Source organism: Calidris pugnax, unplaced genomic scaffold, assembly GCF_001431845.1.
Source record: "Calidris pugnax isolate Ruff unplaced genomic scaffold, ASM143184v1 scaffold220, whole genome shotgun sequence".
In the NCBI taxonomy this organism is placed as follows: Eukaryota; Metazoa; Chordata; class Aves; order Charadriiformes; family Scolopacidae; genus Calidris; species Calidris pugnax.
In genome coordinates this window covers 411,424-425,932 of record NW_015090963.1, presented here as the reverse complement: position 1 = coordinate 425,932, position 14,509 = coordinate 411,424, and the positions used below count along the sequence as shown (strand labels likewise).

Below are 14,509 nucleotides of genomic sequence, written 5' to 3'. Positions count from 1 at the left end.
TTTCAGGGGACCTGAAAAGTTTATTGAGTAGGCTGCTGAGAAGATAAAATTGAGGAGACAACAGCACCTGGGTGAGAAAGACCCCAGGAAAACTTGTCTCACAACTGGTCACTTCCCTTTCGGAATTTCCTTGGGAAGCAGTGGTCCTTGCGGGGAAGTACCAGAATGCTGTCCTGTCCCTAAGAAGCTGTTCATGATAATCAGCACTTCAGGTAGAGCTAGAAAGTAGAAGAGAGTCAGAGAATGGAAGAGAGAATGTTTATTCACAGTGACATTAATATCCCATCTAGACACGAGTAATGTGAAGACAAGAATACAGAATACAGCAGTCAGTGTCTCTGTAAGCAGCAAGTGATTCTGAACAGAAGGAAATGTAAGGTTGCTGATACAGATTCCCATGTAGTTAAAAAAAGGAGTATATAAACTGAGCAGATAGATGTAATGCACACAGCAAAACAAGAAAAAAAGGTAAGGAAACATCAACCTGTTAGAATTCTTCTCCATTTCCTGAACATGAGAGCAGTAATACCGGATAGAGATTAACATGGAGTAATACACAAACAACCCCTGACCCTTATGTTCATTGCTTCTCAAAATTATCCCATATCCAATCCCAGACACTAGAGCAGGGAAAGTGCCTTTTCACAATATCCAAGCCTGATGTGCCCTAATGAAGAGCTTATCCTCTGAGAGACCCTTGGAAAGTGTCTCCTAACAAGAATGCAGTGAGTTTACACTTAGAGAAGTCTCTCATTATTAGCTTCTGGCAAAACATAACATCTCTGGTCGTTCATTAATTAGAAAGGCGGGGAAAGAGAAATCAGAGCCCATCAAGTAAGACAAAAAGGATTAAGTGGTGCTTCTAGAGGCAAGTCCTTGACCGAAGGGAGAGTCAGCACTGTCATAAACCAAAAGCCCTGGATAATGCTGCCTGTGCTTATGCATTTCTGAATGTTTATGTCATGGAATGTAAAGGCCTAATCCCTATCTTGAGTTAAATCTCAATTTACTGCTTTGAAGTTAAGTGAGTTCTTGCTACGAGATGCAATCCATGCCCCAGAGTATTATATGATTTGATCTCAATGCACCTGTTTAATATCTTAAATCTCTCAATGATTCTTTTGCATTTGTTACTTACAAGAGCCATATCCCACTGCAAATAGGTCCTTGTACTTTGGATTCCTGTAATGAGAAAATATATGTGAGATTGCATTTATTATTAACCATATAGTTCCACACAAATGCATAGTTTCACACATCAGTATCAGAATCCATTCTCACAGGACTGCATACAGTCTGAGGGCTTGACCCTTCGAACATATATACTAGTAAAGTTGATGTATGAGTAATTCTTCCAGACTCTAGATGCATAAAAAAACAGAACATCAGAAGACCACAGCAGTAGATGAAAAGGATAAAAAGGGCGCAGACAGACACAATGTCAATCTCCAGTACGTCTTGGCTTATCCATTTCATAATCATGGAAAGTTTGCTGTTAAAAATGAGGTCTTTCAGGAAAGGAAAAAGGCAGGAATGTGTTAATTTCCATCTTTTAGGGGCAAGAATAAAGAAGTTTCTAAACCACAACAGAATAATACCCAATAAGCTTACTTTCCCTACCTGTTATTAAATAATGAGGCATGCTTCAAAAGACAGCTATCAGTTTGTGAATTCATGATCATTCCCACAGACCAGGAAGGGAAATTCCCTTTTGACCTGGTTGGTGAACAGCATATTTGCTGAGGCATACTGACTATGAGCAATCAGCCATCTACTATGCCTTCTAAAGTCCCTGAGCTCACATAGCACAACCAGCAGATAGCAATTCTGTGAAATGAATATATATAAAAATTATCTAATGAGTGTTTTCTCTGACTTGCTTTTATGAATTGATAAAATAAAATAACTTCTCTTTTCATTTCTCCTTTTCCAGTTGGGCTAATACCAAGGCATTCTGATGCTCTTGCTCTACCCACTCAACGTACCATCACTGCTAATGTTGTGAGAATAAAATATAAATTAGAAAAGCTTGTTATATAAGGCAGCTTGGAGTCATTCTTCCAATTTCAGGGCCACCTTTCTGTTATCATTTACTGGAGACAAGAATAATAGCAGCACAAACTACCTGTAAAAGATGCCTTCTTACCCAACCACCCAATTTCACTGGATTTCACTGAATTTTTAGAGTTGGAAGGGACCATAGAGATCATCTAGTCCAACTCCCCTGCTAAAGCAGGATTGCCTAGAGCTTGTCAGAGCATGTTACTCAGGAGCATCCAGGCGGGTCTTGAAAATCTCCAAAGAAGGGGACTCCACAACCCCCCTGGGCAGCCTGTTCCAGGGCTCTGTCACCCTCACTGTGAAGCAGTTTTTTCTCATATTTGAGTGGAACCTCTTATGTTCAATTTTACATCTCATTTTACTGTTACTTTTTAATTCTCACACAATTGTATCTTTGATATTCTATTGAAGTATAATTACTGCAGTGGCTTGAAAGGACAGAAGACTGCAATCTTGCTCTGCCTCTGCATAGATCCTCTTTGGCAAGACACAGATGTGTTCACACTGCCCCACAAACAAGAGAGAGGAGGGCTTGTTCAGGGGGCATGAGGCAGGAGCTGATTATGTATGTCTCATGCACGTCTCATGCTCAGTGTGTGAACCAAGCCACTTCCGGGGAGGATCAAGCAAATTAGAAAGTGAAAGGACTCACTCATGTTGGTGATGAGTGGTTTTTCACATGGAAATAGACATGGTGATAACATCAGGAAGCGTAGTAACAGGACAAGGGGAAAAGGTTTCAAATTGGAAGAGGGGAGATTTAGCTTAGACACCAGAGAGAAATTCTTTCCTGTGAGGGCGGTGAGACACTGGAACAGGTTGCCCAGAGAAGTTGTGGATTCCCCATCCCTGGAGGTGTTCAAGGCCAGGCTGGATGGGGCTTTGAGCAACCTGGTCTGGTGGGAGGTGTCCCAGCCCATGGCAGGGGGGTTGGAACTTGATGATCTTTGAGGTCCCTTCCAACCCGAACCATTCTATGATTCTATGATCTCAGAAAAAGAGACTTGATTGAAAAGTATCAGTGATTGGTCTGGACTCACTGGGAATAAATATTCAGAAGTGGACTGCAGGGCAAACGCCTACTAAAGTGAACTGTGTAAAATCCCAGTACACAAATACCACCATTTCCTGGTCAGCAACTGAATATGTACCAAGCATAAAGATCTTGCCGGGTATCAGTGCCTCAGCATCTTACAGGCTATGGCACTACCTGTCTGATACATGCAATGTTTGCATTTCCCTTTCTGCTGCTTTAATTCTGCTGTGTTAATACTTACCAAAAATATAGTTGCTAACCCTTCTCCTCCCCCAGGCTTTGCAGGATTCATTGCTACAGCACATTACCCAAAGACACGACGCATCTACCCCAGCTTTCTGGATAGGGACTCTCCTTTGCTCTGCTCACCCCACTCCTGGTGCCACACAGAGCCTGGCACACTCAGCCTTACACAAAGTGCTTTGCATGCCTAGGTGCTGCCAAAGCAGCTGACTGTAATTATTCAAAACAGTGTTTCCCAGAGAAACCCAGGAGCCATTGTAACCACGACATCCGAATAACTCCAGTTCCCTGCGGAACAGCCGACTGAGTCTGTAACAGACAGACGTACCAGGAGATGGCAGTAACTGCAAGCCTCTTGGTTTTCTCGTACTGGAACTTCCAGAGTGGGAGAAGGGTTCCTTGCTGGTCTCTGTATTCATCCGAGGCATCCTCAAAATATTTAAAATCTAAACACACAAAATCAAGGAAAAGGTCCCAGTGTATAAATCAGAAATAAATCAGCACAGCGTAGTTCCGGGGAAGCTTTAAAAAACACTCTACTATTCTCACAGCCTGTCTTAGTCCTTAAGTCTCAATTCCAAAGCAGCACCTAAGCCCTGTAAATGCATTTTATCAAGCACCAAGTCCTCACACACACAAAAAAAATAAAATACCTAAATCTAAAAGCAGACAAAGAATGAACAAGAAAGCAGAAGCCTGGAGCAAGGAGTGACCTCCCAGAGCTAAATGTGGCCTTTCAGAAGGGAGCTGAGCAGAGACAGGAAAATCCTTGGAAAATAACCTTGAGACTGAGTATGTCACCATGACTAGGACTTGTACACCAGTAGAGAGCTGTTTGTCAAGGGCAGTGGCCACCAGTGCATCCAGGAGGGAAGTATCTGCTGAGGGAGGGAAGTGCTGCAGGGAAGGCAATGCTGACCAGACCTGCTGTCCCCAGCCAGGTCTGAACAAGGTGGATGTGGCGTGCCCTTTGTGTTCCCAGTCTGATGAACTGTTTGCATTGTGTGAGCCAGCAGGTTCCAAGCCCTGCTCATTTTAGCAGTTTCCCTATCCTATCCTATCCTATCCTATCCTAGCTAGGGCTGTGGCCACTCAGAGCAGGACATCTGGCTTGAGTTAGAAACATCTCCCATCAGGGCTGTACCTTGTGCGATGTCATCAAATATGTTCTGATTCACCATCCGCTCCATGATTTTAGCAACCTTTGAGATCTTGGTTATATCATCACTCTGTTGAAAAGAAAAATAAGGAAGCAAAAATGTATTTCCTCTCTGTTTACAAGTCTATCAGACCTTGAGTGACTGAAAAACTGGAGTCCTTTCACCTTGAATACAGGATAATTAGGTGCTCCTCACACGAGCACCTAATGATTAGGGCACTTGAATTAAGGCAATGACTTTGTTATAAGTCTAGCAAGATGCCAAACACAGCTGAGTTGCAGTAACTTCAGTGTTTGCTCATGATTTAGCTCAACTGAAAGGTACTTACCTGTGAAGGGAGTTAAGAGTCTTGCCTTCTTTAATGCATTCAAGCTACCCCATGATGGGATGAGCTAAAGGCACACACATGATCCCTCCCCATCTCACCTGATTAGCTTCAGCAATGAAATCATAGATGCCTGATCATGTATAAACATCCTCTCATCTCTACCTGGAGAGCTTTAAGGTCTGATGTGCTAAGTAAAGATCGCAGGATTTTGGAGTTCTTCAGTCAATCACTGGGTAATTCCAACTTGATGCATTCACAGATCCATAAGCTCATACAGTATATAACCAACATACAAAGGGCCATTTGCTGTCCAGTTCTTGTGGAAACTGTTTTGATACTGTGGAAAATCCCATCCTCCTGCTAAGGGAGCAGCACAAGTGGGCAAGCCTGCATATGGGAAGGTATGTAGATACACCTACAGCTATGCAAGTATTGGAAACCTTTTGGGGAGTGGCATCTTGCAAGGCCAGCAGTCCCCAGGTACTTGTATCAGTGATATCATGTGAGGCTAACATTGGCTAGGAAAGTAAACCAGAAATAACAGCAAAAATGTGACCAAGGGGAAAACTTAATTAGAGGCAGGCTCTTGATATGGAAGGAGACAAGGGTGGAGAAGGGGAGCAATCCAGGTGGATGGGGGAAGAAGCAGCATGGACAAAAGCAGAAAAGAGAGCAAAATGGGGTCTGTTTGACTGTCAGCAGTTGGCTGGTTGGTATTCTTGCCTGGCAGAGCCCCATGCACAACCATCAAGTCTTACAACCATCTTCTTACTAAACTCTATTCCTAACTACTTTTTTGTGTGTGTGTGCTCTCTGTCCTTTGTGTATGTGCAGTCATTAGCAAAATCCAAGCAGGACAAGAAGCCTGTGTGGCAGCAACTAGAAGGATAGGGCTTAAAATTCCCCAGACTGTGCTGGGCCATGAGGGTGATGCTAGCACAGCTCTGTCCAGTGGTGTGAGAATGCCAAGGCATATGCAAAGTGCTCTGAGAGCATGCTGCTCCAAAGACCTGAATCTCCATCTACTACCACTTTTACAGAGCCTTTCATCTCCAAACCCCTGCTAGGGACTGATGGCTGCCCGCACAACATGATTTCCTCCACTGTGATGACGCTGAAAAGAAACTTGTCATCCTTGACACGGCTCAGAGAGTGCCCTGAACATGAAAAAAAAAACCAAAAAAGTAAGATGATTTCCCAAAAGTACAGCAACACAGTCACAATCAGAACCAAGAATATGATTTCAGATTACATGCGTCCCAGTCCTCTGCTTCTTTCCGGGGCTCTGCACAGACTCCAGAGAAACTGAGAGTCTTGATTCAAAGAGGATAAAACTCAAAGGACTACATAGAGATGCCAAGATAAAGGAGAAAAAAAAAAAAGGAAATTCAATAATCTGCAACACTTTTTCTAAATCCAGAGTTTGCCTACTCCTTTAGTAAACTGAGAAATCATCTTGTCTCATCTCAGAAAGGATAAAGTAGAACTTGAAACCAAGTTCAGAGAAGGGTAGCAAGGATGGTCCAAGTCTAGAATGGTTTCTGTACCAGGAAAAATTGAGTAGGCTGGCACTTTCCAGTCTGGAGAAGAGATGGCTTGGGAAGACATGAGACAGGTCTGTAAAATCCTAAATGGCCCAGAGAAAATGGACGTGGACTGACTGATCGCTTTCTCTTCTGATACAAAAAGTAGGGGTGTTAAGTGCAACTATTGGAAGTCAAGTTCAAAATAAACAAATGGAGGTCACTCTTTCAGAAGGATGACACTTCTATGCACCACTTTGTCAAATGGTGTTGTAGATGCAAGAATTGTACGTGGGTTCAAGGGAGACTGAACAAGTACTTCCATCTGTGTGCAAAAGAACATCAAACTTGGGAAACAGCTGAAAATGGTTGAAGGCTGGAAGAATACCTGGGACTAGGAGATACTCTCGCTGTGTTCTTACCCCTCCTTCCACACTCATTTGTGGTTAGAGCTTTGATTTGAACCATTGTGGCCTCTCTCATCATCTTCAGGTTTTCTTTGAGTCTGTGGGAGGACTTCTTGAGAACAGTACAGAGAATTTGCTGTCATGTTCTGAATTCAAGAAAATGCAGGAAAAGATGTTTTCAAATTTTAACACAGTATGACATTCCCTAGACATTAGGAATTCATATGTATTACAAGAAATTAAAGAGGGAGACAAAGCGGATGCTTTAAACATCTCAAGTAGAAATCAACGCTCTCGATTCCTGGGTTTTCTCTCTTTTGACTTTCAGTTGCTGTTATTGTTTCTGCCATAATAAGACATGACTCCCTCTAAAACACCTACTAAAAAATTTACCTTTGCTAACACTTGTCCAGTAATATTGGCATCATGACTGTAAAAATGTCATTGGTTGCCACCAGCATATTGCTCTGACTTAGCTTAATTGACAAAGGTTAAATGTTGAAAAGCTTAAAATTTGATTAAAAAAAAGAGAAACACAATAAACACTTTTTGTATCCAACATTGTAAAAGTCATAGCTATGAGGTATAAAAAACTGATACCCTGGAGACCTTCTGGTTCATCTGGTGTGTTAGCTTCAATTCACCAACTATGCAGGCAAAAAAATTTTCTTCTGTTCTAACACACACCTGCTACTGGAAGGAGCTTCTCAAGTAGAAATCAACGCTCTCGATTCCTGGGTTTTCTCTCTTTTGACTTTCAGTTGCTGTTATTGTTTCTGCCATAATAAGACATGACTCCCTCTAAAACACCTACTAAAAAATTTACCTTTGCTAACACTTGTCCAGTAATATTGGCATCATGACTGTAAAAATGTCATTGGTTGCCACCAGCATATTGCTCTGACTTAGCTTAATTGACAAAGGTTAAATGTTGAAAAGCTTAAAATTTGATTAAAAAAAAGAGAAACACAATAAACACTTTTTGTAAAAAGTCATAGCTATGAGGTATAAAAAACTGATACCCTGCAGACCTTCTGGTTCATCTGGTGTGTTAGCTTCAATTCACCAACTATGCAGGCAAAAAAATTTTCTTCTGTTCTAACACACACCTGCTACTGGAAGGAGCCGGGGAAGAACAGCAATTCTGTACCCTACAGACATGAGCAAGATGACAGCTTTTGTTCTCAAACACATACAAGGAAACTTGCACTGCAAGCATTTTGAATTTCCAATCTGAGATATAATTTTGGACTGAAGATCTGAAGATAAGGCTTGCTTTATTTGTTCTCAAAGTTGACTGCTACGTCCTGCTCATCTATGATGACACCAAGCTGAGTGGTGTGGTTGATGCCATGCAGAGGGACCTGGACAGGATTCAGAAGTGGGTTTGTGTGAACCTTGTGAGGTTCAGCAAGGCAAAATGCAAGGTCCTGCACCTGGGTCGGTCCAATCCCAAACACGGAAACAGGCTGGGCAGTGAATGGATTGAGAGCAGTCCTGTGGAGAAGGACTTGGGTGTGTTGATGGATAAAAAATATGAGCCAGAAATGTGCACTCACAGCCCAGACACCCAATTGTACCCTGGGGCCCATCAAAAGAAGTGTGGCCAGCAGGTCAAGGGAGGTGATTCAGCTCCTCTACTCCATTCTTGTAAGACCCTACCTGGAGTACTGCGGTTCAGCTCTAGGACTCCCAGCATAAAAAAGACATGGACCATCTCAAGCAGGTCAAGAGAATGGCCACGAAAATGATCAGAGGGCTGGAACATCTCTCCTATGAAGACAGGCTGAGAGAGTTGTGGTTGTTCACCCTGTAGAAGAGATGGCTCTGGAGAGACTTTTTTGCAGCCTCCCAGTACCTGAAGGGGGCCTACAGAAGAGATGGGGAGAGACCCTTTATCAGGAAGTATAGCAATAGGACATGGGCTAATGGTTTTAAACTGAAAGAGATTAGATTTAGATTAGATATTAGGAAGAAATTCTCTACTATGAGGGTGGTGAGACACTGAACAGGTTGCCCAGAGAAGTTATGAATGCCCTATCCTGGAACTGTTAAAGTCCAGGCTGGATGGGGCTTTGATGAACCTCATCTAGTGGAAGGTTGGAATGAGATGGTATGTAAGGTTCCTTCCAACCCAAACCATTCTATGATTCTACAATTCTGTTTTCTTTTTGGTCACTAGAAAGTATGCTTTAAACAAAAGACACACACTATAAATGCAGAAACAATGTATTATTTAATGGAATTTTTCCTCCAGTGCAGAAAACCCTCCAGATTAATTGAAAGAGCTTTAAGTCAGCTTTACTGTTAGGTAGTTACGCTGTTAGCTATGCAGCCATGTATAACTACATTTTTTTGGCATTAAAATGGATCAGAGTAAGTTATTTTCTCATTGGATTCTGTCCTATTTCAGGTTTGATTTATTCTATATGTTACTGAAATAAATCTTCAATGGAAGTGATAGGGGTAATTTATCTTTTTTTTTAAAAGATCTGTTTCTACCTCATTCTTTTGGTGTAGGCCCACTCTGGGCTAGCTAGCCAAATGTAATGAGAGCTCATCAGCTAACAAATTTATGTAGGTTATTTCTGTGCATAAATTATTTTTAGAACAGCAATAAAATTAATTGAATCATATGGAAGATGGATAATGGGCTAGTACTTTGAAAATAAATGTCTTGGTCTTGCTCTACTATTCATTAGCAGTAATTGCTTCACATTTGCATCTCAGCAGCTGGCCAGTTGCAATGTATAACTCCAGTAAACTGAAACATGAAAAAAGGCATCTGCTGGTGTAAAACTGCATATCCAGAAAACAAACCCCACCCTAAAGCCAGTGTTGTAAGTACCTATACATCTGGCAATATATATACTGTGACTGGAAGAACTCCTGGCTTGCAAAGAAAAAAGCAGTCAACACTTCCATGCACTACAAACACCCACTGCAAATCCCAAATAAAGTCCCTAGGTTGAATCTTGTCAAGTAGTTATACATTTCCAGAATTGTACTCATCTCTTCATTTTCACTGTTCACTTTTAATTCCAATATGCTGTAAATAGCACATCGAAAACAAGGGAGTGAGTAACAACTCATCCACTCCTAAGGATGACCATGAACAGGTGAACAATGATGTGAAGGTTAGTTGCATTCAGATTTCAGCTGTTGATTCAAAAATAACTGTGGTCATCCAAGAGCTTCCAAATGATAATTACGAGCTTTGGTCTGGGAGATCTCACTGGGCGTATCTCAGAAAGGAGTAATGCTATAGCACCTCACATGATCCAGGCAGGAATGCATGTTTCTCTGTTAAATATAAATTTTCTTTGAATAGAGAAACTATTCAACTGCTTTTGCTTCAGAGGAGACTAGAGACTTTTCCAGCGCAGTAACTTCCAGCTTTGACATATTCCTCACTGGTTCATATCCATCTGCATTTCTATTGGTGCTATCCTCTGCCTTAGTAATCCTTCTCCCTCTATGTTATCTACCTCAGACTCCCTCTCTAACTTTGCATTACCACGTAAATATGCTAAGATTTTTAAAGTTTCCTCTTGCACTCAAGCTTTTCATTTCCTATCTTTGTTTCCACACCTATGCAGATTTGTAATCTATCATCTCTGAAAAGGGGTGATCAAAATCATGTATCCCTGTACTACTCAAGATAAGCTATCACCCCACCTTGCATAACAGGAATAGTATTTCTCTGCTATCCCTCACAGAATAGACCACAGCAATGTACTTATCTTCTCACAGCCATTTCAAAACTCACCAATACACTCATGTTTCTCCATGTCGTTCCCTCATCTTATCAAATATCTTTTTAATAGTCCAAAATACAGTCTTCCTCTCCACTGGTCCCTCCCAATTTGTACTAATAACAACTTTTCTGGTTTATCTAATCATTTCCCAAAGGCACTATTGCTAGCTTGCATTAACTTAGCTGCATTAAGCTTTCTGCATTTTGCTTCTATCTCAGACACTGCCATTTCTTCACTTAGGCAACAACATGAGGAGGGTCATACCAGATCAGACCAAGAGTATCTCGGGGCCAGGATCCTCGCTGTAATCAGAGCCATAAACAGATGGCTCAGGAACAGTAAGAACAGGACAAGCAGATACGTTTCTGCCTAGTTCTGTTTCCAACTATTTTCAGCTCAGAAAAATCCATGTCATTCCTCTTTGGTATTCTGTGTTCTCCCTGTTCTGTTTGCTGCCTCTATTGAAAACTGAGGAAAAGTTTCAAATGTTGTATCTCTGCTCTTGGATGTAGCACATCCTCTTCTCTCTAGATCCGTTTGAGTGATGGACATATTGAGAGATTTCCAAGAGCCCCTCATCACAGTCTCTAGTCAAATACTTTCTGTCATTATGTCTTTCATTACTTGTATCCTTCTTTATATCATTCTCATCTTTCCTTCTGTTGGAATCACTAGTTACCTCCATTCCTTTTTATGTTGACTGCCTCTCTCTTCTGCTTTGTCAAATCACACGTTCCTTGCTTCTTCTCCTAATTTTTCAGTGCAGTGCACGGCTTCATTCTACTTCTTTTTTGCCCAGTGAGGATGTTCTACTCCACTGTCAAGGCTCTTTTCTCATCTCATCTCTTCTTGTCTCGTGCCTGTCTTTAGCCACATTCTTCCATGGAACATGTTCTTCCTCTCCCAGTCATATGTTCTCCTGGCCTCTTATTCAGTACCAGTACTTTTTGCTCTTTCGTTTCATCCATTATGTTTTCAAATCCTTGTCTGACCCCTATCATCATCTCCACCTGCAGCTGTAGTTCTTGGATCTTCTCTTTCATGATCTCCTACCACAGCAAGACCTTCTGTCAAAGACCCATCTCCAGTAATATTCACTCATTTTCTCCTCTTCTTCCCTTTGGGTTGAATCTAATGCTATGTCAGTACCTATCACAGTCTTTTTCTTCCTAGTATCTAGCCTGATGGAAATAGTGGTGAAAATCAATTGCTGCTTCTAGCCATTTTATCCTTGATCCAGATCAGCCACATCTCCTGCTTAACATTCCAGAGTTCCCCCTCAGCAATGCTTGAAGGCAGGATGTCCTCAGAAAGTGTTTAGCTGGAAAAGTTCTGTTTCAGCTACCACATGTAGTCCAAAGTATGTATCCCACTAGTTCGAAGCTCTGCGAAAAACTTCTCCATTTACTGAATTGAGACCCGAGGTACAGACACTGATGTCATCAATCTTTAATTTCTAAAGACCTACACATGACGAGATGCAATACCTGTTATAACTCTGATTCTAGCCTTGGATTACTTCAGGTTGCGTGTTTCCAGTTAATAACCAGAAAATTCACCACGTTTTTTATATACTTGAAGCTGACCTGCCAGGCTCAGAGGGGATCTCAATTTGGCAGACTGGTTCTGAATAAAGAAGCTTTCCATTTCGCTGTTTCAGTGTACTGACTTTCTGACTTCCCTGCAATCCCCCTGGAAAGTGCTAAGAGTGAAAAGCAAAGCAACAAAGGAAAGGATCAAGGGTGCCTGGATTTCAGCTTCCCACTGTTGTCAGTGGAGCACGCAGCATGTTTTTTACAATATAGTTTCATTGGTAGAATTTTTATTTCATTTTTATTTTCAGCTTTTAGCAGACTATCCCATAATTGTATCATTGACTTCAGGCTTCATTCTCCAAAATGTACTCAAGTGAAAGGCTTAGTAGTTTTAGAAAGGAGTCTGAGTTACGATGGCACAATTCACAGGAAGAAACATCTCAGAACATGTTCCTGGTCTGTTTATACTACAAGGGTTTTGATGGCAGTCCTGCTGCTGGGGTAGCCAAACCAGCCAAATCCTTGGCAGCTGAACCAGTCACACGGCATGAAAATGCTAAAGCCAGTTTCAGGAGCCAGCAGCTTGTACTACATAGTTCTATGTGAGTTATCTTGACATAGATCTATAGGGGCAAGCTAAGAATTGACTTCCATGTTTCTGTATTATAGTTCTCATTGCATTTTCCTCCAGTCATTATAAAAATTATTTCAGTTCACCTTCTAAATAGTTTAATTTAGACTGAGGGGGGAAACTACCACTCACAATTCTGTATATATCAAACTGTTAAACCCTCATAGAAACTTCCTGAACCACTTGAAAACATTCTGGAACATGAAAAAAATATTTCAGGGTTGCTGTATGGCATTCTCAGTGCTTAAAGTGGGATGACATTTTTAAGATGGGGATATTGTCACTTTATGGTAATGGACTATGGCATCCCTGGTAGGCATTCCTCGGCTGCTCCTGATGAAGCAGCCTGCATTAGAAGCCAGTATCACCTTCACAGCAAGATCACAACAGCAGCTTGGAGCCTGGCAGGAGTTATGATACCTGCTACTTTGAGAAGCCAGACTAATAGAGGTTACTCCAGTACAGCAGCCCTTGCCATTCACTCTGCTATTCCATAGGACTCAGAGTGGCTATGGTCCTCTTGGGATGATCACTTCACCACCTCACACCTCACCACTGAGGTATCATCATGCTGTTTAATTACTGACCATGGACAGGACTTTAAACACTGAGAGATACTTCTGTCATACTTCTGTCATTTTCCAACTAAATGAATAAACGATGCATCGAAGACCCCCTGAAAATTAGGTCAAGACTCCCAGAATCTTTATTAAATTTTAAGTATATAGGCTTCGATTATAACTATTACTAACTTTTATATAAATTATATATTATACCTTTTATATGTATATAATGAGAAAATATATAAATTCAATTTCTATAACTTATCATTAAAATAATAAAAATAGTTTTAAATAAAGAGAGGGTAGATTCAGACTAGATACAAGAAAGACAGTTTTTACCATGAGGGTGGTGAAAAACTGGCACAGGTTGCCCAGAGAAGTTGTAGATTCCCCATCCCTGGAAACATTCAAGGTCAGGTCAGACAGGGCTCTGAGCAACCAGATCTAGTTGAAGATGTCCCTGCTCATCGCAGGGGCAGTTGGAACTAGATGGCCTTTAAAGGTCCCTTCCAACCCAAAGGATTCTATGATTCTATGATTTCTTTACCTTTCAAATTGGAAGATTGTACCTAAAACCTCTGCATCACTTAGAATTCTTTGTAAAGTCACACAGTGTTACTATTTATTTCATTCTTTTATCCTTCACATGCTAATTAAAAATGCGACTCAAACATGACAATGAACAAAAAAGAAAGCCATAAATCTCACTTGGAAATCAGGTTCAAAGACAAGATTATGGCTTCACACTGTTTTGCATTTCCATAAAAAGTACTGCAAAATTGAAATCCTGTTTTGGAAATATGATACAGTTCCTAGCAAAAACTAGTTTTTGTATTTCTTATGGTTGTTACTTACTGAGACAACTAGCTACACAGTCAGCATGACTTGCTAAGTTTCACCTGACTTGTGTTACGGATGCATCCACCACCACTCTGAGTGTGCTTCTTCCACCATTTTGAAATATACCTGTAAATCCAGAGAGGTTAACTTTATTCCCTTCTTCTTATCCTCTTCTTTCTTTGCTATCTGAGCTTTTGGTTTTTCTTTCTCTTTTGACCTTTCCATTTTCTGAAGCTCCTCCTCATAGGCATCATAGATCTTCCACTGAGGGACAGATGGAGGCAAGTTTTATCAGGACTTGATTATACTCCAGAAAACAGTCATCTACACCATCATAAAAATGTGATAGTCCTGACAACAGTAACACTGCCACTGGAATTAGCTGAAGACAGATGGCCTATTGCACAAAAAGTGAAGTATGAAG

At 41.1% G+C, this 14,509-nt stretch overlaps 1 protein-coding gene across 4 annotated transcripts in view; it reads right to left on the bottom strand.

The window, feature by feature from the left end:
• The window catches only part of DNAI1 (dynein, axonemal, intermediate chain 1), a 161,263-nt gene that overhangs the window by 119,818 nt on the left and 26,936 nt on the right, over positions 1–14,509 (bottom strand). For all 4 annotated transcript variants that reach the window (XM_014952436.1, XM_014952438.1, XM_014952439.1 and 1 more), the window contains 4 exons: positions 14,212–14,349; positions 4,485–4,569; positions 3,669–3,786; positions 1,139–1,182 (listed from right to left, as the gene is read on the bottom strand). In XM_014952436.1, coding sequence (XP_014807922.1) covers positions 1,139–1,182; positions 3,669–3,786; positions 4,485–4,569; positions 14,212–14,349 — 385 coding nt within the window. The remainder of the gene's footprint in view (positions 1–1,138; positions 1,183–3,668; positions 3,787–4,484; positions 4,570–14,211; positions 14,350–14,509) is intronic.